Here is a 25595-nt window from a genome sequence, read left to right as displayed (position 1 = left end):
GCCCAATGTGCCCTCACAGCCCCTCAGGGTTGGGAAGAGACTGCACTGCGGTCCTAACATGCTCCCCAGAGCCTGCTGGACACTGGCCATGACAACCAAAAGAAATTTTTAAAATCCATCTCCTTGTCTCAGAGCAGGTGACACTCCTGGGTTGCAGGAAGGCTGGCAGGGTGCCCTCCCACCACCAGGCTGGAAAAGAAGGTGCGAAGAGAATGCTGAATACCCCAGGCCCCACCTCCCAAACACCCACCTCTTGTTTTGAAACCCTTTCAGACCAGAACATTCTAGGATGATCAGGGCCTGCAGACACCAAGACACAGAGACACCCACCTAGCCTCGGATCATCCCCAACCACAGGGATCCTATCATGGGGGTCCAGCTGACTCTCTCACTGAGGACCCCCAGCATGTCTTTGGAGATTCCACTTTCTCATCAGTATTCTTCCCCAATAATTTCAGAATTTCTGAAAAAGTCTGCCTGGTGTGGTGGAAAGAACACAAGATCTTAGTTCTAGAGTCTTGAGTCTTAGCTGTGGCCTTGGACAAATCCCTTCCCTGCTCTGTGCCCCAGTTTCTCTGCCTGCGAAGTAGGCATGTTATTCCCTCCTACTCCAGCCTCCCTTGTAAAATGGTAGGAAGGATGAAAGGACCTTCCTGATGCAAGAGCCGCCTTGAAATTCTGACATGCAGCACTTTTCCACCAAAGGCAGGTCATGCGTCTCCAGCCTCGACTTCCTCCTCTGTCAGACGGGAGGAGGGGGCTCCTTGCCTCCCAACCCTTCACGGCACAGCGCGGGAGAGGAAGGGCGGGACTGAAGAACTCCTGTTTACTGGGCACTCTCCCTCTCTAGACTGGGAGCCCCTTGAGGCCAGGAGTGGACCAGTCTTGCTCCAGAATCAGCAAGAAGCAGGCTCCCAGCATTTACTGAATGAACACCTGACTGGACAGATGGACGGATGGATGAATGAGGTCGCTGCTTTAAGAAATTAAAAGTGCTATCCAACGACAGCTTCCCATCCTCCTCGAGTCTCTGAGGACTCTTGTCTCTGGCTTCCCTGTCCTGGCCAGCTGAAGAAAGGGTCTAAACCTGACTGAGGAGGCCAGGTGTCAGGGAGGTCAGGCCTAGAGGGGGCGGGGAAGGAAACTTCCAAACTTGAACAAGTCCTGCGGTGAGGGAGGAAGCAGCACTCCGGGAGGGAGGGCTGAGGGGCCAGCAGAAGCCCCCCTGCCCCCCAGCCGCCTCACGCCAGGCCTGTCTGGGGAAGGCCAGGACCTAGCCGAGCCTGGCGGCAGGAACAATGTCAGGCAGGTGCCGGCCGAGCTACGAGAAAGGCCCAGCCCGGTGTCATTGTCAGCGCTCAGCCAAGTGCAGAAAAGCAATTTACTGGTCACGCCGCTTGCTCCCCTTGGAAATTTTTAAAATTCTTCCGATTTGAGCTACCCATGGTGTCCCAAGTCGTGTGGAGAAGGGATTTTATTAAAGTCCCAGCTTCCCGTTCCCGGGGTTGCCGGCTGGGGAGGGCGGGGCACACCACATTGTGGGGGGCAGTGTCTGGCTTTGGATGTGCTCACGGAAATGTGGCTGGGGGCAGGGGGCCCATTTGGGGCTTGGTGGCTGATGGATGGGAAGAGGGCAGAAGCCCAGAAACTCCACTGCTAAGACTGGACCAGTTACCCAAAACCTGGAGGTAGGGGAAGGAAGGGCATAGGTGTGTAGAGTTCCCGGCAGAGGGATGTGTCCTCCTGGAGGATGAGAATTTGAAAAATCTCTTCCACACCCATCATATACCATTTCAGCCTCAGGGCCACCCATGTCACAAATGCTGAAGCTAAGCTTCACAGATCGCAGAGGTCTACAGATAGGGAAAGACGGAGCTTGCATTCAGGCCCAGACCACAGGATGGCAAAGCCCTGAGCCCTTCCCACTGTGCAAGGAGGCCCCCCCACTGGGTCCTGCTCACCAAGTGTGCTCTCACTACCACCCTCCAAAGGCACTCTGCCTGGGAATTAGCTGCTCTCCCGGAATCCACCCAATGGTTCAGTGGGGAGCAGACTCCAGACTCCAGGCAACTATCACCTGGGGCCCACCCCTCATCTTTAATAACCACTTCACCTTGTCCCTAGAGCATAAAGGAGGACTTGGCCTGCCAACTTTGCCCACACCTCCCTAGGGTAGTGTAGCTTTATCTTTCAGCAATCATGGGTGCTTTCAAAAATCTGTGGGGAGCTGAGAATCCTCTCCCAGACACAGCACTTTTGGGAACTGTTTTGCACACAATGTTTCAGGGACCACCCCTCCCCCATAATCCCATCCTTAGGTATTCTAAGGGTGCATGGACCATGGGTTAAAAACATGTCAGTCCTAAGGCAGTTTGGAAGGGGAAAGGCTGTAAAGGAAGCAGGGAGGTAGGAGAGGGGAGAGAGGAGGCTCCCTCACCTGCTTGAAGGCCTAATCCAGATGGACCTAACCCAGATGGACCACCCAGCTCTTTCCCCAAGAGGCTGGCTCTAGCTCTGGCCAGGATACGGAGGTGGGATGGTGGGAAGCAGAGTTTAGGTTCCCTCCCTTGCATTCCCGCAGAGAATACAAAGACCACACAGCAGCCTCCCTTGGGCCCCCGCTTCAAGGACCAGGAGGCAGCAGGCAGTAAGAGGCTTGGGCAACAAGGTCCGAAGCCATCTCTCCACTTCATGCCCATTTCATCGTCCCCACCCCCGACTCAGCACTCAGGAAAGGAGCACTCACCCAGGTCAGACAAGCAGTCCCCCAGGGTGACCCTGGGGCCTGCCCTCTGCTTGGGGACTCAGCTGCAAACCAGGCAGAACATGCCTGGCACTGGCCTCTCTCTCTGACACCAGCCATTCCCTACCCCACCCCCACCACCACACAGGGTCACATCTGCTTTGGCAAACAGCCAGTCTTAAGTTACTGACTCCAGTTGTATTGATTCAAGGAGTCACTGGGGACCCCAGCCTGGCCAACAGAAGGAAAGAACCTATCAGTCTGTCCATCCACCCTTCCAGTCCCCAGCCCCAGCTAGCTGCCCCCAGCTCAACGCCCATCCTGATGGTAACAGTTCTCTCCCAGGAGTGGCAGGAGAGATAAGCAGACCCACCAACACCGCCACCGCGCCCCACTGCAAGAGATGCTGAGTGTCAACAGCCATCAACACACATACCTGGGAGAACTCAGGGCTCTCCCTGGGCATCTCCGGAATCCAGAAAGCTAAGGCCTAAGCATCCTCTCTAACCCTATAAGGACACCTGCCTTCAACCCGGGGGGAGGGGGCAAATAATCTCTATTGGCCCCAGTCCAGCTGCTCGGAGGGCCCCTCCCTCAGAGCTCTAGGTGGGTGGGGGGCTAGGGTAGCTGGCACTTCCTATTCCCTTTCCCTTTACAAACCCCGCTCCCCAAGCTGAGGCAGACTGGTCTGGTTCTAATCGGGGCTGAAGTCGCTCCCTCAGTCCCTCTTCTCCACACCCCCCCAACCCTTTTCCTTCATTTCCACGGCTTTGGAAGCCCCAGCGTTCCAACTGTCTGCGTGCCAAGACCTTCCCGAGTCTGAAAGCTGCTGAAGTAACAGATCAGATTTTAGCAAGTGCTTTCCAGGCTGAGCGCCAAGCCCTCTTCTGATTCAGGAGAGCGAGTGAGCGGGGAGCGAGGCGGGGAACCAGCCGAGGGCTGCACCACCTTGGGCAAGGGTGTGCGGAGCGCGGCCCGTTCTTCGGGAGCCGCCTCACAGGCAATGGTCCCTCGGCCCAGAAGCCCCTCTACTCCCTCTCACCCCAGTCTCCCTTCCTAGTCCCGCATCTCTCTCTTTCTCTCCCACTCTCTCTCTCTCCTTCTTTCACTCTCTCTTTCTCTCTCAATGCTGCAAACGCCTTTGAAACCACAGAGTAATTTACAACTCAAGCTTTCTCCCTGGACTCGAAATCCGCTCGGCTGAAAGGAGTCTTTTTGTTTGGAAGAGCGAGCGGAGATGTTAAGGGACGGTTGGCAGAGAAAATTCCTACGTCCCAACTCCTCACCGGCTGCGGGCCGGGGGGCTTGGAGCCCGGGACATTATAGCGGCTGAGCCCGCCGGCTCCGGAGATCTCCTTCCAGCCGAAGCCGACAGGGGCCGAGCCAGCCTGCGCCAGACTGAGTCTCGAAGCTGAGCCCCTTGCCCTTGGCTGGTCCCCAGCCCGCGCTGGGCGCGTGCGGAGTCGCCCTTCCGCGCCCTGGGAACAGGTGCACTGGGCTCGGAGCCCAGGAGGGGTGGGGCACGGGGAGGGGGCGCGGCCCGGCGGAGGGGGGTCAGCATGTACCGCTAGGCAGGGGCCGGGGGAGGTCAGAGTCAGGAGCCCACGTACCTGTACCTGGAAGCACAGCAGCAGGAAGTGTAAACACCTGCGGGAGAGAGATGGAGAGGGTCAGTGGAACTGGAGGGAGGGGAACCCCCGTAGAGACAGACAGATACGCAGTTAGAAAGTCAGAAGAATGGCCCGGCGGGCAGACAGAGCCACAGGCACAAGGACAGACGGCCAGGAGGGGTGGGTAGCCGCGCGCGCGGGCGCTTACAGGCAAGTGCAGGCGGAGGGCGCTGAATACATCGCTGGGCGGGGGGGAGGCGGCGGCTCCTAGCCCAGCCTGCACATGTCCGCTTCGCGCGGCCGGGACCGGGCGCCTCCGCCGCCGCCGCCGCCGCCGCCGCCGCTGCTGCTGCTGCTCCCTCCTCGCCGGCTGCTGCTGCTGCAGACTCTGCTGCTCCGGGGCGCTCCGCGGCGCGCCCTGCGGCATCAGCGCCCCGCGCGGCTCCTCCCGAGCGCTGCGCCCTCCGGGCTGGCGCGGGGGCTGCGGGGCGGCCGCCGCTGTGCAGGAGGCACCGGCCGGTGCGAGGAAGCTTGCTCACTGCTGGCCGTCCGTCCGTCCAGGCGTCCGCGGGAGGCTGGCTGCCTGGCTCACTTCGAGGACAGCATGCGCGGCGGGCCTGGAAGCTGGGACGCGCTCTCCGGACAGAGCGCGGGTCTGTACGGGGCCAGGGGTCAGCGCTCCGGGGCCGGGGCGCGCGGCTGCAGCACGAACGCGTCACGGCCGCTCCGTCTGGGCGCCCGCCGGTTCATGTCTCCTCCTCCGCGTCTCTCCGGCTGTGCGCATCGCCGCCTCCCACCACTGGCGGCGGCCGGGGCGTTTTCTACGCGCGGGCGGCGAGGGGGCGGGGGGCCGGGGGCGGGCCCGGGCCCGAGCCGGCACAATGAGGATGCGGGGCCTGGGGGCTCCCCCCTCGGGGCGCGGCCGGACGGGCGCTCAGCTCGCTTGGGTGCGCCGCGCCCACATCAAAGGCGGCTCTGCCTGCTTGCCTGCCTGTCGCGGCCTCTTCACCGCCTCCTCCTCCTCCTCCTGGCGGCTCTGGGTTGGAGGGAGGTGCTCAGACTCTCGGCGACGGGACCGGCAGCTCCGAAGGGGCAGAGCCCGCGAGGCTGGAGCTGGTGACCTCTGGAAGCCGTCGGAACTCTGTTCCTGGGCGCACTGACCCGCGCCACGGCGCAAACGCTGCCGGAATTGGGCAGGCACCGGTCCCCAAGAATGCAGTTAGGTGCGGAACGTCCTTACTCGCCTACATTCGCTACTCGCCTACTTGCACTCACTGACACCCACCAGCGCTCGAGTGGGGAGCAGGGAGGGGGCGGGTCAGGCCCAGCCCTCGGGGCGGCTCCACTTAAAGAGGGGGCGCTTTTAACCCGCCGCGTGAATCCACGCGGGACCGTGGCGTGTCCCAGACCCCCTCTCCGACTGCTGGCCACTCTAAGTGAGCCCCTTTCCAATCTTCGTCGCTGCCATTGAGGGGGAGGGGTCTCCAGGGCGTCTCTCATTCACCACCGCCTCCCACCCCCGTCGATTCTGGAGATCCCAGCTCGGCTCTCCGGTAGGCGAGCCAGCTTTAGAAACGCACGGCTGCCACCTAGTGGCCCCGAGGCTTCGCTGCAGCCCAGGCTGGTCGGAATATACAGGCCAGGGAGGAGCCAGCAGGACTCTGGTCAGCGACCACTCTAGGCCCTCTTCCGGCCTCCTGGCTGAGATTTGCTACTCTTTGCGTACTAGGCAGTTTGACGCTTTTAACTAGCTCCCTTCTGAGGACATCTCTTCTAACAGCCTCTGCCTCTTCAGAGGTATCACTCCTATCCTTCCCACCAATCTCAAAACGTAGGTGTTCTTGTCACACGCACAACAGCCTCACTCTGTCTAGAGCCCCAGACAGCCAGGCTCTGCTTTGGACTGATGTTAAGGGGAAAGTCATAGTGGGGGAAAAAACTGAAGAAGCTCAAAAAGCAAAAGTCAGGAATCCAGACTATTTGGTTAAAAACTTCCTGTGTCATTGGCTACGGTTGATACTCCCATTTCACTTCTAGAGAAAGTGAGGTAGGTGCTGTCACAGTGCTGCTTCCTAGAGTCATGAAAAATGAAATATCAGCAACTGTTCTGATTATCAAACCTCTCTAACACGCTATTTTAAGTTCCCTTTTGAAGGTGAGGATCTCTTAAACAGATAGCCTCTGTTTCAGCATTGGACACAAGCGCAGGAATTTTTTTCAAAACTAGGTACTGAATTATGGGGAAAGTTCTTGCGTGAATCACCAGGCTGAATTTACTTAGGCATTCTCATTACCAGAACTGGTAATCCCAAGATAGGATGCAATGACCAACCACAAGACAGAGTTGGACAGAAATGCTCCCCTTGGGGCCTGAGTCATTGCCACCATCCTTAATCTTACTGTATAAAGACCTGATAGATCGGTCAAGAGGTGGTTTTGGCTTATTTGCTAACGTGGGGTGTTTGAAGCATCTCCCAGCTAAAGATCATACTTCCAGTATTCTATACTATTCCTGGTTTCTATTAGTTTTGAATGGACTGGGTATATAATTATTTATGTTCTAAAATGCTTGCAGTTGTTTTCAAGTCTCAGATAGTGTTTGTTGATTTCACAATAAAACTATCACCCAAAATAAGATTGACCCAAAAGTCAGTCAAGAGAAGTTCTGAGTATGAGCATAAACTCGAGTCAGAGGTCCTGGATCTGAATATTGCCTCCAACATTGACTTCTTTAAGTTCCAGAAAGCAGCAGTGAGAATCTGCTTCTTCATCTGCAAACCATGGCTAAGAACAGCAGCAGCTAAGAGTTGTGAGTTACCAAATGAAATCATTCAGCCTGGCACACAATGAGGCTCCCAAGGTTTTAGCTATTATTAATAATCCTAGTTACGGTTTTCAGGTTAGTATCACACCACTTTTTTCTTCACCATTTCATTAAGTAGGGAGACAATCATTCTCAATTTACTGCTGAAGAGAATCTGTCTTTTGACTCCATATCCTACTTTACCACATTTTTTTTCTTTATTTTTAAAAAGTTGTATTCTGCAGCTTTAGAAATTTGAGATTTTTTTAACAACTGCAAAAGAAATTCAGTCACACCTAATGACTGAGAAACAAAATATAGTGATGTGTTACCTAGACAGAAACCGTGCTGAGGCGCTGCAGTAAACTATTAGTGAAAAAAAAAAAGTACACTTAAAGGCACAGCATATCACAAATTACAGAGGGATACTCTGCAAGAACTTACAGAAACTAGAGAATTCTGAGTAACTATCTTTTAAACGCAGCACTTAAAAATGTAACAACTCTGCACTCTTTTCTTTAAAAAAAAAACAATCTTAGGTGTGTCAGAGAAACGCTGCTTTATTGCTGCAGAGGTCAAAGTTCAAGGCTCAAGACGTACAGGAGAGATTACAAAGGTAGCCTCAAGAAAGTTGGTTTGGTTTATTATAAAAAAGGTACAGTTCATAACAGTTAATTTACAAACAAAGAACAAAGTGGTATGCATACATTCTGTACAAGTACAAGCATACTTAAAACATCAGAATTTTCAAATGCATGGCCAAGGAGAAAAGAAAACAACCATTGCCCCTTGCAAAAAAAAAAAAAAAAATCACACCATTATTTTCTTCTGGGTGATTATACATTTCTGAAACCACTGAGTCCACAAGTTACTCCATCTTTTTCATGATCCAGGTGCACACAAAAGCCTTAAGAACTTATGACAACTTCCTTTTCCCCATCATTCATACCTTCAAACCTATCAATTTACCATACAGATGAATCTTAAATGAGACTTCTCTATTTGAATGACGTTCATAGAGCACTTAGTAAGGGTCACTAATTTGGTAGTCACTTCTCATCAGTTCAGTCACTATTTATTGTGTCAGGCCCTAGGTGAAGACAGTCCCTGCGTTAAAAAAAAAGCACCTTACTTCTACTAAACAAGATGGACAATGAGCAAATAAGCCGAGAGAAATTCAAACTTATCAGTGCCTTGAAGGAAACCAATGGGATAGAGAAAACCTATTACTGAAACTTAGGCTAAGACCCAAAGGCGGAAGAGCCAGCCAGGCAAAGAAATATTCCAGGCAAAAGATGTCACTTCCCTGCAGGTGAAGGCTAGGTGACAGGCAAGAGGGTGAAAACAGGCAATAGGTACCTGTCAGAAGCTAATAGGTGGCAGCTCTCAAAGGCACCTTCAAGGTGTTTTTAAATTCATCTCAAGTGTGCTTGGAGTTTGACTAATGTTTATACTTATGTAAACACCTCTTAAGCATCCTCCCCCTATCACTAGTCTCAAGTTGCTTTTCATCTGCTGGACCAGATTCACATGAACAGAACCATGTAGTATGTGCTCTTTTGTGTCTAGCTTCTTTTGCTCAGCATGTTTGAGATTCATCCTCACCCCTTGTTGCTTTTTATCAGTATTACTCCTTTTTATTGCCAAAGAGTATTCAACAGTGTGGATATATCCATTTATTTGACAACTTATCAAAGACTTTTGACACTAAGGGTCAAAATCTAGTTTTTTTTAAAAAGCGTACTGCAGGTGATAAGAATACATTGGAAGGGAGCAGCAGTGGCAGTTGGGAGGCCAACAAAAAAAAGCTGTGTCCAGGCAAAAAGTACAGTAGTTGGGGCCAGCTGACTGTGTTAGTTTCGTGTTGGAGTCAAGACACACCTACATTCAATTCCCAGCTCGGCTAGCAAATTCAGTTTTCTAAGCAGATTCTCATATGTAAAATCCCTGGCTGTCTTAAGGGGAGTGGAGAATGTATGTTGACTGCTTGTCCAATGGAATGCCAGCCCTGGAGCGCAATTAACTGTTTTGCTTGCTGATTAATCCTTAACTTTGGGACACAGTATGAATTTAAATGTTTATTCTTCCCATCTCATCTTAAGTGAAAGTAACTAACAGCACCACAATCTAACACTTGTTTTCCACCTCTTTCTAATCTTAAGAATCACAAAATTCAGGGAGCCTGTAGGATACGAATATTTTGGAGACAGAAGGATGAACTTCCAGCCTGAGAACATAGGACAAAAACAGCCTAAAGCCTTCAGTAGGATCAAGTAGTTTAATAAGAAGACCCTTAGCACAAATGTGGCTCTAAAATTTCCTCAAAACCAGCTCTTGGAACTTTCACAGCATTAAAATAGGATGTCTACTGCCAAGTTCATGAGAAGAGGAGCAACTGGCTCTTTGGTAAGATATGGCTGGAAGGTAGCCTTAAGACTTTCTGAAACAACTTTAATCCTGTACCTACACAGGCCAGATCACTAACCTTTAATAGGGTCAGTACTTTTTGTGACCCTCAATCTTTTTTCTTGGATAATTTCAAACAAAACCACCCCCTAGACCATGTAAACATAATCCCCCCTCATTGCCAAGCTAGTAGCTCTGCAAGCTTTATACACCACTATAAACCTCATTCTATCATCTGCAGGACCCACTAATTTAGACAGCCTGATCTGCTTTCCCCAAATGGCCTTATTTCATTAACTGATTTTGTCCTCTGGTTCAGACTGAAGGTAACTGTAGGGTTTCCTCACTCATAACCTAGCCATATGTGATTAAGGTATCGAATGAAGAGAAGCTTCCTCCAGACAGCTGACAAGTGCTTCCCTGCCCTCCTAGTGCTTAGTTTTCCCCTTGCTTTTCCAAAGGGTCTGATCCGATCATCTGCATCTAAGTCAGCTACACAATACTGAGTTCACTACTGGCCATTTCTCCCACCCAGGCTATGGTCTCTAAATGCCATTCTTCTTAAAAAAGGAACCAAAGCTCCTAAGGGAAACGGACAATTCTAGGACTGAGAAAGAAATGAAGATAAACCTGGAACATTCTGTCACACTAGAAAGCAAGAAGTTTAAGTCAAAGACTACTTACTGGAGTCAGTGGTGGTAGGAGCAAGCTTGAAGGGGATTCCACTGGCCAAAAAGAAGATAGACAACACAGTGGATTGAAATCCAAGTCTATAAAAATCTGAGTTCAGGATACTTAAACTAGTTACTTTCAGGGGCTGCTAAGACATCAATCCATCATTCAGAAAATCGGTAAATGAAAATAAAGCATTACAGGTACTATTCAAAGTTAGGTACAAACTAAAGGCAATAAAGTGGGGATTTTAAAGAAAATGACTACAGAGTAACAAATGGTATTGTTGAGGGACTAAGCCATTAAGAAAACACTCATATTCAGCAGACTAGCTTAAGGGAAGTTATTCCATCAGCAAGCAACTAAGCCCCAGATGCACCTTAACCAAGTATTATTCCTGGTAAATGTACTAAAAATTCCAGAAATAGAATAAACCAGCTTTTCTTACAGCTTCCTCCACTATAAATCAAGATTAATAGTAGGAACAATGAAAAAGCAATCTTTTTTTATTGGTCTTAGAAAACTTTGAAAATGCTTTGACTAAAAAATTTCAATGTTCCCCATAGTAGGTTACCCAAGTATATTTGTTTTTAGCAATTAAGCCAATATTGATCCAACTATAGCCAATCTCACTAAGCAGTTTGTACCATACAAAGGTAAGTCAGTGACTTTAAAGGAGGGATTTCCTATGTCAGAAGTCCAGGAGCAGTAGTTCACTTTTCAGATTACTGTATTTAGTTGGCTGATGTGATGTCTAGTAACTAGCACTATTAGTGACTTCTGAGGCACAGGGAAATCTTTAATTCTTACCCTTCAAAAAACAAAACAAAAACAAAAAAACACACAAGCCCTACCTGGACCTTATTATAGCCCTTTTTAATGAGCTAAGAACAGGACTAGTAAGACCAATTGCTTTCCCTCAGAATGGTGACAAGTCCTTTTGGGTTTCCTGCTACGTAAAAGTGTCATCAGCTAAACCAAAGTCAAGGTTTAACTTGCAGCAACTCAAATACTAAAAATTTCAGACTTACATTTTAAGATATTATACGGCATACACTGTATTTCTAGTTTTGAACACGTTAAGCAACTGATACTAATACTTACTTACCACACTCCTACATCACATACTATAATGTAAAACACTATCTAGGGAAGATAGCTCAACTTTAACGTTGTTCTCTGTGGCTGAACACCAGCAACTTTTCAAATTAACGTGTAGGATGGTTAAGTCATTTGGGATTGTCCTATCAATTTAAAGTAATCATCTTTTAAATCTGCAGTACATAAACATCCTCTAAAATGGATGTACTCTACAGTGAAACAAAGAACAAATCTGAGCCTCCATTAAATATATAAAAAGAAAGAAGCTACAAGGGCAGAGATGGACTGAAGAGAAGAAACTCAATTATCAATGAAGAAAACCACAACCTGAAGTAAATGACTAGAAGAGGCACCTGAGAACAGGTTAGACGAGACAGTACTGTCCCAACATTTTCCCCCACCCTCCAAAATAAGTTTACTTTGGAAAACCATCTCAGAGATGAAAAGGCTAATATCTGCAGACCTCCGTTAAAATACTTGGAACTAGGGCCTGGTCAACAAATACCACCCCCCAATCAATATATAGACAGGCTGGGGGCAGGGTAACAAGTAAACAATGCATGGTATGAGAAGTTTAAGACTTTAGATACCACATCCCCCAGAGAACATAACCAGAGCATTTGGAAGTTAAAAAAAAATAAAACCAGCACAAACTTGTGAAGTCTCTTTCCTAAGTTTAAACAAAAAGGAACAAGGAAAACCATCCAAGAGAATCAAACAGACAGCCTAAGAATGAATGTTAAGTAGGAGGCTAAAATCTCCCAAGACAATGTCCCAGACCAAGAACAGTCTCTGGAGAATAGATCCACAGTCCACCAAGGGCCCAGAACAAGACTATAAGATATTATGAAATCCCAGACCACCAGCAGTAAAACAATCTTACTTAGCTCTCAGAAAAACTGGTCATATACAAAAGCATACACAAACATGGAATGGACTAGGCCGAGACTCACATTTAAAATTCTGAGAAAAACATTCAGCCAACAAGGCAGTATACAATTTGATGTCAAAAATCAAGTTCTTTTCAGATATGCAAAAACTCAGAAAAGACCCCCCATGTATTAGGAAACTATTGGAGGATACACTACAGCAAAACAAGAGGAATAGAAATCCAGCCCTGACCATCATGCAACCAAATCTTGGTAAAACAGATAATGGGGGTCCCAATGATTTATCGAATAACCATTGCATGCAATTAACTTCCCCTACAGATCTCAAATGTTAAGTACTATTTTGGGTAAACTGAGAAAATAGAAATCATTCTGTTCTGGTTCAGATGAAGAACCCTAGTTGAGAAAGGCTGCTGCAGGCTGTTTAAAACGCCAGATTTTCTTTGGGAACGAAAAGGCCAGGACAGGTTGATAGGAAGGTCTGATGAACATCTGGTAATAATTAACTGTTACCAAGAGGTGGGAAGGTAAAAGCACTAAATCCTCTGAAAAATAGGTTGGTTAACTCTTGAGAAGCAGAACTATTTACTATTTTAGAGATTTGAGGATACTATTTAGACTTTTAACTATGTACATGTATTTCTTTGACAAAGTATTGAGAGTAAATAATAAGAGAAACAGTGCTACTTTATTAAAATACTGAGTTTATTTCACATGTATATTTTTGTCTCCCCACCATTTCCATTTGTCTGACCACCACTACTACTATGTCCTATCATAACATTCCATACATACTTAAAACCAAGCAAAGGGTGGAGTTCCATCTTTTAAAAACTAAACAGGCATTTTGGACAACACATTCTTGGCAATGAAACCTGGACAACATTTATCAGACACGGTAGGGAAAGTTCTCACTCTGCGTTATAAAAAGGACAGCCAGATATCAACTGTTACAGAAATGAAATAAGACGGAAAAATTTAACAAACTGTTTAAACTATTTTCTTAAAGAGACTTCCTCCACTGCCAGAGATCTTGAATAGCCTGAAAAGAAAAAAAAGAAATGTGGTTTAAAAACCACAACACTTCATAGACACCAATAAATTAAACGTGTCTTTGTACAGTTCAGTTCAATGCATCTATTTTTCATCTAACACCAAAAAGGTTCACTTTAGATAATTAACTGATTAAGAAAAATTACACTTAAACATAATTTAATTTCAAGTACTTCAATTCAGACATAAAATCATGCGATTCTTCTAAGCAAGAGTTTTTACTAATTTTATACTAATACGTATTTAACAGCTTAGGTGTATTTAGTTAAGGAATTCAAAACCACTTTGGCCAACGTTGCCTCAATGCCATCAGCTTCAGGGCTGCCAGGATTTAGAGAAAAACATGCACCTGTACAAGCACCACATAAATATATATACCTGAAATAAACCAGATACACCAAAGATACACATCTCTTTACCTCTCAAATTATATTTCCCTGATGACATGGGATCAACGGTTCCTTGTTTCGCATGATTTCCTTATAAAAATCCCTTATAGTCTATGTTTTGTTTACACTGTTTAACAGTTTCTATAGTGGTCACATCCAAGTTATTTCATTTTATCCACTGAGCATTCATTAATGAGAATACATGCTAGCACTACCATCATATATATAGAACATGTTCTGCCAAATTACTCAAACAAGCTCTTCTGCTTTGTTAAAACACATTAACACCGTCTTCCATGACTAATTTACTTTTCCATTCTTGAAATCTAATGATTTAAAATACTAATGACAAAAAAAAGGAGCACCCTTGTCAATTCCTATGTCCTTCTTCAACTTGTAATTCATTCTGCTTGTTCTGATGCTTGTATTTAGTAACATCCATGTAAAAGAACCAAATTCTTCAAGTGATAAAAAGCCATTTCAAAAGACAATCATTTAAGTACAGTATTATCTATCTCAAGCTGGTGGTCTCTTTTCCTATTCATAAATAATGCCTCTTTAAGAGATAAAGTTTTGATTTTTTTGGTCAACTCTTTAAAGGATTCAACAAGTTCCTTCAAAGCAATGGAGAACTTCAGTGACTGTTCTTCTATTAATTTACATGATCCTACTGCTGAAGACATTTAAAACTATGAACAAGAAATAAGTAGGTTCTACTCAATGTATTACTTAAAATGTCACCAAGAACTTCAGGGGCCTTTAAAAAAAATATGATTTCAGTGCTTCAAATAAAGATGAATTCTCACAAATACTGTTGTTAAACACAGCCATCGGATTTAAAGTGCAAGGGAACTGAATGAATACCATGTCAATAAATATCATTCTCTAATCTTTCAGTTAAATACAAATGCTAAAGAACAATTTCATGACACTCCAATGGCAAAAAATACCAGATGCTGCTTGACCTACGTAATATATAAAATACTGAATGGGGTGGCAAACACCTTCCTAGGTCTCATCTCGAAGATATTTTACTGGCCATATCCTCATAAGCAACTTTTTTCAGAAGAAAAATTGTATAAGCAACGAGAAGATATTTTATACATTGTGATCATATACATTTGCAGTTATGCTATAAAAATGTGATGCGTTTTTAGTGTCTCCCTAACAGTAAACTGAGCTATCATATTCTTTATTATTGAAGAAATTTCATCCTGGCACCTGAAAATATGCTTTCAGTTTTGGAGTCAGAAAACACTTCTGACAGCGGGAGTTCAATCATTTCAGCTGTATGGCTGATGTTACACTGTCTGGAAGGCCTTGCAACTTTGGTTATTACTTTATCTTCACTTGAAATTTTCTTAGTCAAAAATTTTACCACTTTCTTTGGTATTAGTTGTAGAAATAATACACCTCTTACGCTTCCCTGTTAATAGATGTTGGGTTATATCTGACTTTTCACCATTTTCAATACTGAATTAACAACTGCATACTGTGTAGTTTCAAAAGGACTTTTATATTTACTAAATGCCCACTACTCAGAAAATTCATCCAATTTACACTGGCAATTTGGGATTCAAATATACACACACACAAAAAGAATATCAACTAAAAGAACAAAAGATTCAATCTGGTCATCTCACAGCTATGGCCATGAAGGCTAACTCACAAGTAACTGTATAGAGTATTAAATCACTGAGAAAAATAGTGTTGCCATTTAAATGATTTAAGTACTAAACAGCTCTAAGTAATATATTTCTTTACTGAAAAAAGCTGAATACAGGAGATTCAGGGAGTCCTGAAAACAACCATTATACAAAGGGCATGTCCTATATGTACATGATGCAAAGCAACCCTGTTAACTGCTTTTACATTTTCCTTTACAGCCTGAGTCAACTGTAAATAAGACAGTAAAAATAAATGACTCTTCTATTGACAAAACCTTCCCATTAATAAGGTATTTCTTCACAAAATCTAATAGGTGACTTTATACATTGAGTATGATAATTTGGCTTCTTGCTTCCAAATTTTATACGTAGGTTGATTTCAGCAAAATGTGCTTCCCATAAGATCTATGGAGAAAATCATCCCTGCCAACTCACAAGAAAGCAAAGACCAGACTGCTCAAGAAGCCAAATGGAGCAGCACAGAAAACCACAGCTCATTTCCATGGCCAATACAGTACCAAAAGCAAAACTGAATTCAGTAACCAAGAGATAATTTACCAGCTATACAAAAGCTGGGAAAAATGTACTAAAATTAATCTTCTCAGTCTATCCCAACTAAATTCTTAAGAGTTTCCATGTATTTAATGTCAAGTATTACCTGTGGTTAGTAACCTTTTAAAAGAAGCCAATGCCTAAAAAGACTAAACAAATAACTATAATAAATCACAATAAAAATTTTGGATTTGGCCATGTCCCCAGAAAATTTAGTTACCTCTTGGTCAGTCATCCGGAAACAATTCTTCACGTAATTGATGAACTTGGCTTCCACTTTGGGAAGAGAACCACCCTATTGAAACAAAAGCATTATTAAGGTTAAGTATAGAAACACTATTTTGGGGAGGTAACTTTATGAAATTCCTCAAAGATTTGCATGCTGTTTATTATACGGATCACTGTGATTCATCCCTTGCCCCTTCAACTCTTAAAAAATACTTAGTAAATCCCTTTTTAGGCCTAGAAAGACCTGTTGTGCAACATATTAGGGAAAAATGTAGTAACGGTATTCCACAGTATTCTCACACTGATAAGGTCTGTCAAAGCTTCAAATCCCCCCCAGTCACTGGAAAAAAATAATTGTAAGCTATGCTTGAGATTCTTTAGGCATTCATGTCAACTTGACTGCCTACTATATTATGTAACAAGTCAGCTTTATCATCACCCTCTACCACCCAGGACTAAATACAAAACATACAGCCCCTCTAAGTATCATGTAATATAAAAGCAACCAAAATTGCTAGAAAAAGAAAATCACTTAATATGTACCAAGACCATAGGTCCAGCACAGTGCTAATCTAGGAGTCAATTCAGGGGGTATATGAAGAAAATGGGGGGAAAAATTGTATTACATTTCATTAAACTCTAAAATTTGGCATTCCTTTCAATTACGGGCACAGGGAAGAAACAACAATTGCATTAGCATCAAATTATTTTCAAAGTATTTTGTCACCAAATATTTTCAAAGATCTCAAAATGTTTATCACTGCTTTGGAATGTCAAGGTACTTTATTTTCCTTGTAACCTGAATCTTCTATGTATTTTAAAAAGATCAAGAACACTTTAGGTATGGTATACTTAACTGCCTCTATCACCTAGAAAATAAACCTCACTATAGTTTACACTTTTAAATTACCGTCACATACATTCTTATTTGATTCAAAGATTTATTGAGCCAACTAGGGAGATACAAAGGTGATTAAAACATGGTCAAAGAGGTGAGGCAGATGCACAAGTAATAAAAAGCAAAGTGTAAGGTTCACTGAATCACAGCAGTCAAAAGAAAGTGCTTTAGGAGAGAGATCAAGAGATTGCTTCCAGCCTGGAAGGGGGCGTGGGCAGGTGGCAAATCAGGAAAGGGGATTGGTATTAAAATAGAAGACTTCAGTCTGGATTGTTGATGATACTCAGTATGGACTATATTTCTCTCCTTTTCCTCTCTCCCCATCTTTGGGCTTAATTTACCAGTAGTGCCCAGGATTGTTCAATGTGCCTGCAATTAAACCAAGGAGATAGGACCATATTAAAATTGGGGGGAGGGGTACCTAAAATATGTCATTTTAGCACTGTATGCAAGGGATAAAAATAGAGCAGTGACTGATACCACAAAGGCTAAAAGTTTTACAGTAGTACTAAAGCAAAATACATTCTGGTTTTAAAATGCTACTTTTCCAATTGATTCATAATTGCACAAGGAAAAGAAACCTACTGAAGCCATGTAGAACTTAGAGAGCACAGGAAAAAAATACGGGAAAGGGGGTCAGTAACTTCCTCACCATACCATATTTATTCTCAATAACTGGGGTCTAAGAATATTACCCAAAGTTTCTCTCAAATGTGTTTCAAGGAATCTAAACCAATTATTCCAGTATAGAGTTCTCTAGTAAGGGGAGCCCTCACCCCAAAACAAACAAGTAGGACAAAAGCTAAATCCTCCTCTCACATTTCTAGTACTTAAAAGGAAGATTAATGTAAACCTATTAGTCACTCAAAAATTCAAGATATTACCAAACGTTTTGACTGGTGACACCTTGGTGCACAAGGCAAACAAATGACTCAGTTTGTTGGAAAATGTTTCTCACTAGAGTAAAATTTTTTTTTAAAAAACTAACACCAAGCAGCAAAAGACTATACTTTTCCAGCTGTTTGCAATTTTAGAAGACTCATACGCCCCCTGCTGGCTCTGTAGCATCATACAACCAGGCAAGGGAAATGTTTTCATTGATCTCATTTTAACACCTAGGGTCAGAATATATCTTAACAGCTGTATTCCTTTTGTAACTGAAAATAAAGCATATGTAACTTCAAATACGCAAAGAATCAGCAGAGATCGTGAATTAACATAAGTAACTAGGAATCCATTTTTTAAAAAAATTTCACACCACAAAAGGGGTAGGATAAAAAATGAGGAAGAGTCCTGTTCTACCCAAATCCCAGAAAAGTTTAATTTGAGGGAGAAATAAATCAATCTAGTTTTTGAACAATTTTACTCACTTTTTCTATACTTGCTTGCATTTTTGCTTTAATGTCTTCTACAGAACTAGGTCCTTTTGGTGTTTTAGGAGTCTTTTCCTGTTTTTTGAAGGATTCTTGACCCTGGAAAAAAGGGCTAATTTCAACACCATAAGAGTACACACAGCTCTTAAGATCTAACCTACCTGGATTTTCTCAATAAATTATTCTTACAACCCTTCCTTGTAAAAACGATTATATACCAGTTAAGTTGCCATTATAAACGAATTCATGTCTGAACAATAATTTTTTGTTCTTAAATTACTTTGGAAAAGTAATAGGAAATAGTTTGAGCCTGCACTTACATTCAACACTAGGTCAGTTCTACACTTAAAGGGTATTTTTTTTCTTGTAAAAAGGGTATTTTCAAAAATGAAACCAGAAGGTAAGAAAGTTAATGCAGCTTGAGGCCTGGGGCCCACAACCATAGCATTTAAATGATAATCTCCCAATATACAACCAGCATTGAGAAACTCTACACTATACGATAAATATATCTTTCAATAAGCAAATACCCATACGTAACACAACTATTTATATCACGATGACAATCCTTCTGTTAGCTCTCTCACCAACCTGAACACAAACCAATGTTAAGTGGTCAACAATCTGTGTGTAACTTATGGTTAACCCTCCCCATCTGTCGTTCCTCTGCATCCAGATCCAACCAACTATGAATATGCAGTACTGTAGTATTTACCACTTGAAAAAGCCCATGTATAAATGAACCCATACAGTTCAAACCTATGCTGTTCAAGGGTCAACCGTCTATGACACTGATTACCAACAAGCACATTTTAGCTCTTCAACACCAACTATAGGTATTCTCCAAAGGCCTACCAAATTTTAGACAGTAGATTCTTCCACTTCTATGGAAACTACCAACTTCAATGGAGTCTGTATTTGTGCGTTATGTTACCACTTACTTTTGATCTTGGTGTTGATGGTTTTGAGTCTTTTCCATTCTGGTTTGATTTTTGTGCATTTTTGGCTGGAGTATCTCGTATAGACTGCAATTAGAAATTAATCTTAATCAATGCCCCCCTCTACATAACAGATGTATCAGCGCAAATAAAACTGCCCCAAACTGTGTAAAAGCAGCCAGGTTAAGATGAAAACAATCATTCTGACAAAAGCTTGCAAAAGGGCTAACAAACAGGGAGAAGCCCACATGGAGAAAGAAAATAGATTATTCCCCACTATTAGGCAAGTTTCCAGGACAGCACTACTCAGGACCAATTTTAATTATGAGATCATCGTTTCCTAAGCCAACTTTTGTTAAGTACAAAACAAGTCAACAGCACTAAAAAATGCCCATTATTTCTTGTTATTAGCTATTTCTGACTATTTTAAAGTACTGCATCTTACTTTCTTTACTGGAGCTTTTTCTTCAGCTTCCTCATCATCAAAATCATCATCATCATCACTACAAAAGAAATAAGTCCTTATTACTGATTCAATGCACTCAACAAATCTAGAAAAAGTGAAGGAACCTACAAGTTTAGTCAATTAAAGCATGAAGAACTTTCACAATTTTGGGGGTTGACAGAAGAACCGAAAGCATGATCTTTAAGAGATACCTGCACATTCATCTTCATTGCAGCATTGTTCACCATTACCAAGAGGTAGAAACAACCCAAATGTTCATCAATAGTTAAATAAGGAAAATGCCATACATATACACATCAGGGAATACTCAGTCTTTAGGGAAATCCTGTCAAATGCAGCACACAGATGAAGCTTAAGGACATTATGCTAAGAGAAAGAAGACAGTCTAGACAGTCACAAAAAGACAAATCCTGTATGATTCCTCTTATATCAAGTATCTAAAACAATCAGTCTTTACAGAAACTAAAAGATTGGTGGTTGTCAGCAGCTGGGGAGAGGTGCAAATGGGGGCTTTTTCTTCAATAGTTATGGTTTTCAGTATTACTAGTTGAATCTGAGGTCTAACAATAGAACATAATTAACACTACTAAACAACATTTAAAATAGTTCAGATGGTAAATGTGTAATTTTTTAATAACTAAAAAGATTAATTTTTTAAATAAAAATGGGGTTACTGAAAGAAATTTAAAAGATAAACATATCCCACATTCAGGGGCCAGTATATATTAGGGTGGCAACTCTCCAAATTAATCTACAGATTTAACCCAATCCCTAAAAGAACCCTAGCTGGCTTCTCCATAGAAACTGATCCTAAAATTCATTGAAATTCAAGGAACCCAAAGTAGCCAAAAGAAATCTTGAAAAAGAACAAAGTTGAAGCATTCCCATTAAGTGACTTCAAACTGAAATCTATAAAAACTGCAAAGCAAAAGAAATTAGAATAGTGATCATACACCAGTAGAATGGAAATGCAAAGTCTAGACATAAATCCGTATTTATGGTAACTATTTTCAACAAAAGGATGAAGACTATAAAGTAGGGAAAGAAGTCTTTCACAAATGTGGACTGGATATTCACAATCAAAAAAATGAAGTTGATACTGCTTCACATAGCAAAGACTAATCACAAACAGCATTTTATTGCAGTGTCTGTGACTTCACCATAGCCTGACCTAGTTCAAAAAACACATCAAAACTTGTTTACAACCAAATTTAAAATTCTCCAAGAAAATCCTATTCTCTTTTAGAAACTTTTCTTCTAAGGACCATATAACCACAGACCAAAATCTTTTGTGGGGGGAAAGAAAATCAAGGGAAAACTTATAAAATACAGCTGGAGCTATTCAGATTCTTTCTGCTCAATCCATTTTATTACAAACTCTTCAGCATAAGATACACCAGACTTGTGAGCGTAAGATACACCAGACTTGTTAACTTGTTAGCACATTTAGTAATTTTTCTACTAAATCTCCCTCAAAAATAAAGCACCTAGTCAAAACGTTTTGGGAAATGCTGCATACTCCATCCTTTAACTCAGCTCATTTAACAAAAACTCACAACCATTGACCATTCACCTAACATTTAATAAAAATTACTTAATTCCACAAGATAATTTTGGTAAATAATTTTCATGCAACTCCGCCCCATACAACTATGTCAGGTTTCTAAGGGCACATTACTTACTCGTCATCATCATCGTCATCGTCATCATCATCTTCATCTTCATCAGCAGCAAGTTTTACTTTTTTCTTATTAAAAAAAAATGAACACACATTGATAAGCAAGTGCTAATCCAAACTACCAAACTAAAGCCAAGAGTAAGTTATGGGTATTAAATTACATCTATACCTGTGGAACCTTGCTACCACTTCCAGGGGCAGAACGCTTTCCAGATATACTTAGGAGTTTCACATCCTCCTCTTCTTCATCTTCTGACTCTGCATCTTCCTCCACAGCTAAAATAAAATCCTTTATCAGCCAAAACTAAAACTCAACCAATAGCAAGAACTCAGAAGAAAAGGGCATTGTTAACATACAGTGATGAGCACTTAAAAACTGAGATTCTATTAGAATCAGAAAATAGAAAACAAAAATTTTTGAGAAGAATTTTGGGAGCTAATACTAGGTTTTACATGCAAAACACCCAGCTTTTTTAGTTATAATTTACTAGATGCCCATTTTAATCTATTACAGACAGTTGTACTAGAACTAAGCATATTTTATAAAGTACAAATTGGGAACAGAGCAACTGCATGAAGAATAAACAGCATAACACATAAAAGTAACATACCTACTAAGTGCTGTCCACTAATATGCACAGGCCCTGAACCACACTTCAACCGTAAGACCACAGGTGGTGTTATTTCAAAGCCCCCAAGAGAAACCTGAAAAAAAAAAAAAAAAAGAAAAAAATTTTTAAATCACTAAATATTGTGAAGAAAATAAAAGGTTAAGTTTGGTAAAAAACCTGTTCATAATTTTAAAATGTCTCTGAACAAGAAAACTCATCAGCCAAATAACCTAGTGAACTTGTTTTTCCACCTCTGATAAACAAGCAGCTACCACCATGTTCAGGAGTTGATCAGTCAACCCATAGTGACAGAAGATGCAACAAGTGACTACTAGAAAAACCAAACCAAATTTTATTTCCTTGGTGTAATCTAAATGACACCCACCTTAATTAACAATTAACAAAATTAGACTTTGACATAAAATCCAAAGTATGAAAGTGTCCTTACTGTTGGCTGTACAGACATTTTCAAAGTCGCCAGTGTTACTTTAATTGGACTGCCTTCGTAATTCATTGCCTCTGCTTCAACAATGTGCAATTCATCCTTTGCACCAGCCCCTAAACTGACCTGTGAATAGAAAAACAGTAATTCAACTTGAGCTTCCACTATTTTACAATGCCCCCCAATTAGTTGTTTTTTAAAAAGCAGGACAGCTATAAACCTTTCATTATTACCGATAAAAAACTGATTTGAGCACAATGTTGTCTTCAAGTTTTATGTGACTGCGACAATTCCTCATATTCAGGAAATCTGAATAAAAATACATTTGATGACATAAATATTTATGTCATCACCTGTTCATAGTATAAATTACCTAACATTTATTGGCCACCTAAAGGTTGAGTAGTAGGATAAAGCCTAGTGTCTGTGGGGAACAAGTAGATTTTTATTTATCACTACCCTCAAAGGCTTTATAACTGAAGGAAAGTACATAAAAAAAGCTGAACATAGTGTGACTGGACTTTCATTAAAATTACCAAATGAGTGGTAAAGATGCCAAGCTTTGTATCACATAAAGAAAATTAGGTATATACAATATTAAGTTATAAAAATATTATTATAAAATAAATACTAGGCCATACAAATAGGAACTAAGAGGTTCAAAACAAGAGATATAGTTTATTTTGAAAAGTTTTAAGTACCGTTCTTAAAGATAATTGGTGCTCATTTTCATCATTATCCACCTTAAAGTGATAATCTTTGTCGGCCTTTAGTTCACAACCTGTAAATGAAGAAAAAAACCAACTATAATAAAGAGAAAATAACACAAAACTTCAGTGCTGGTAACCAAAAAGTTAACTTCTGAACTAGTTTTTACTATTCTACCAAAAGGCAAGGCAAAAGTACCTCTCTGGATTTCTTAAACACAGAAGTTCATAAACACCAAATAACATCCATACAGAGCTTTATAAATTCCACTTTCCCAATGTACTATTTTATCCTCAACTACACTACTATTCTCAGGTAAAAACAGGCTCAAATACTTAGTAAAACGAACTGAAACCAAACCTAAACTACAATGTTGATAGAATCCCAGTATTACCTACCAAAACTCCCACTAAAAGTAAACATCTACATCAACAGCTTATATCTACAACAGAAAAACTACAAACGTCAAAAAACAAAAACACGTTACAGAGGTCAACATTCCATCTTTGAAGTAAAAGAAATGATATATATTAAATTCTGTTCGGAAATTGTTTTAAGGCAGGAACAGAGATAGCCTAGGAATATTCCCAATACAAAGAGTTAACAGAAATTATCATATAAATTCATCAGAAACTCCAACTTTTCAAAACTAATAATAAGAAAAGCCTAGTGTATACTGCATGTTACTACCATTCACAACAGGCAAATTGTTTTAAATACTATCAGAATTAAACTTAACTTAAATAATCCCACTTAATTGCCATCTGATAGTTACTAGAATAGATGCTCAAATGTTATTGCTCAATTAACTAATCTCAGTATGGTATATAAAGAAAAAATTGGGTGCAGGGCTTGCACTTAATTCAAAGCTTATCTGGCACAAAGAAATGGCTTCAAAAATTAAGTATAGTGAGACTGAAAAACCAACGCAGGCCTCTTAGCATGGTGCCTGAGGGGGAAACCCCAAAACCTCTCTCTATATACAACGACACCTTTAACAGAAAGCTGCCTCCGCAAGTCTTCCTCCCCGACAAAATCATTTATTGTGGAGCCAAGGGTGATGGGGTTAGGTCTAATTTCTCCCTACAAGTGCAACCTTCGTTAAGTCACTTTCCCCTGAGCATCAGTATCGTCATCTGCAAAGTGGGCGCGACGATTAAAAAAAAAAAGACTCTAAACGAGAACTACCGGCAGAGATGGTTAGCACTGAACAAAGACCTCCAGCATCCTGGCGCTGCCTACCAACTCTCCTAACATTTCCCGCCCAACAGCCTCAATTAAGCCCCAGGACCCCCAGGCTCGGGGGTGACAAGACACCAGTGAGCCCCGGATGTAGCGCCCACACCCCCTCCTTCCCCCAACCACGTGGCAACCACGTGCTCCCAGCGGTTGCGGCCTCCTCACGCCGGGCCGCGCCTCCCCTCCCCCCGTAACCCGCCGAGGCACTGAAGCCGAGTCTCGGCCCGAGAGCGCCCGACCCTGAGGCCTGAGGGCCGCAGGACAACGCCAGGCGCTATCCATACTCTCCTCCAGAAAGGAGGGCCAAGCTTCATATCTCGAACCCACACAACCTCATGGACCACCAACGCGGAACCCGGCATCAGAAGCCTACCGACTCACACCTCAGAAAATAATTGTGCCTGGAGTTCTACCGTGTGCCTCAGGCAACGCCGAACCCTCAGTCCGCCGGTTCCACGTTACCTCAGGCCCTGGGCCTCCGACCGCTCACGCCCCAGGCTTCAAGCCGCCCCTCCTCCCCGCCGGCTCCCCATCCTTAGATTTCAAGACGCTGGCAGCTCGCTTCCCACTCCCTCGAGCCACCTGTCTGCTTAGCTTTCTCCACCAGCCCAAGCCTCGGTGGGACCCCCCCACCACCACCTCAAAACCAACAGGCCCTGCTCGGCCTCCTCCACCCCCTAGCAGTTACCGAAAAGGTAGTTCTGAGGCCTCAGGGGGCTCATGTCCATGTCCATCGAATCTTCCATGAGTTGGTGGCACGCACTTAGGTGGGAGAGAAGACGGACGGAGATAAACCACCACTGTTCCGGAGAACAGCCGCGCAGGACGGAATCGCACCAGGGAAAGGACGCGGGCTCCCTGCGCACATATATAGCACCGTGGAGATCTCGCGAGAACTCATCAAGTCCCGTCTCCGCGCGCGTGCTCGGGAGCCCCCCTCCCCTCACGGTCGCCCTCCCGCGCAAGCGCTCTTCAACCTCACTCCTTTCTACTTCGCCCCCCACCTCCTCCAGGTACTTCATGGGCTCCCACCGAGCACGCGCACTCGTACCTTAGCCCCACCCACCCGCCGCCGCCGCCGTGCGCACGCGTGCTGCCCCAGGGTAGCGCGCGTTCCTCCCCCTTCCA

At 43.2% G+C, this 25595-nt stretch overlaps 2 protein-coding genes across 3 annotated transcripts in view; both read right to left on the bottom strand.

Moving 5' to 3' along the window:
* FGF18 (fibroblast growth factor 18) overlaps positions 1 to 4707 on the bottom strand; it is a 33428-nt gene extending 28721 nt beyond the window's left edge. Inside the window, exons 1-2 of the mRNA XM_031437782.2 lie at positions 4562 to 4707; positions 4354 to 4390 (exon numbers count right to left, since the gene is read on the bottom strand). Coding sequence (XP_031293642.1) covers positions 4354 to 4390; positions 4562 to 4593 — 69 coding nt within the window. The 5' untranslated portion in view covers positions 4594 to 4707. The remainder of the gene's footprint in view (positions 1 to 4353; positions 4391 to 4561) is intronic.
* Positions 4708 to 12909: 8202 nt separating this feature from the next.
* On the bottom strand, positions 12910 to 25334 carry NPM1 (nucleophosmin 1). 2 transcript variants are annotated; one of them, XM_010980429.3, is made up of 11 exons: positions 25156 to 25334; positions 23222 to 23301; positions 22527 to 22646; positions 22079 to 22172; positions 21637 to 21743; positions 21472 to 21536; positions 19769 to 19826; positions 19327 to 19410; positions 18383 to 18484; positions 16107 to 16181; positions 12910 to 13267 (listed from the first exon to the last, which is right to left on the bottom strand). In XM_010980429.3, the coding sequence occupies exons 1-11, from the start codon at positions 25211 to 25213 to the stop codon at positions 13229 to 13231; spliced, it is 882 nt and encodes a 293-aa protein (XP_010978731.1). In that variant the 5' UTR covers positions 25214 to 25334; the 3' UTR covers positions 12910 to 13228. The 2 variants fall into 2 exon arrangements, with proteins under 2 accessions (XP_010978731.1, XP_010978733.1); XM_010980431.3 differs by lacking the exons at positions 12910 to 13267; positions 16107 to 16181 and adding an exon at positions 17036 to 17381 and having other exon boundaries at positions 25156 to 25331.
* Between the last annotated feature and the right edge of the window lie 261 nt (positions 25335 to 25595).

Source organism: Camelus dromedarius, chromosome 27 (assembly GCF_036321535.1).
Source record: "Camelus dromedarius isolate mCamDro1 chromosome 27, mCamDro1.pat, whole genome shotgun sequence".
In the NCBI taxonomy this organism is placed as follows: domain Eukaryota; kingdom Metazoa; phylum Chordata; class Mammalia; order Artiodactyla; family Camelidae; genus Camelus; species Camelus dromedarius.
Note: the sequence above shows the minus strand (reverse complement) of the source record. Positions and strands in the feature narration are given on the sequence as shown.

Coding starts and splice junctions, on each gene's coding strand:
- NPM1 (XM_010980429.3), bottom strand. CDS start 25,213: ATGGAAGATTCGATGGACATGGACATGAGCCCCCTGAGGCCTCAGAAC. Junction 22,647..23,221: donor ACCAATTATCTTTAAGAACG/GTACTTAAAACT, acceptor TTCTATTCACAG/GTCAGTTTAGGGGCTGGTGC. Junction 19,411..19,768: donor AAAAAGCTCCAGTAAAGAAA/GTAAGATGCAGT, acceptor TTCTAATTGCAG/TCTATACGAGATACTCCAGC.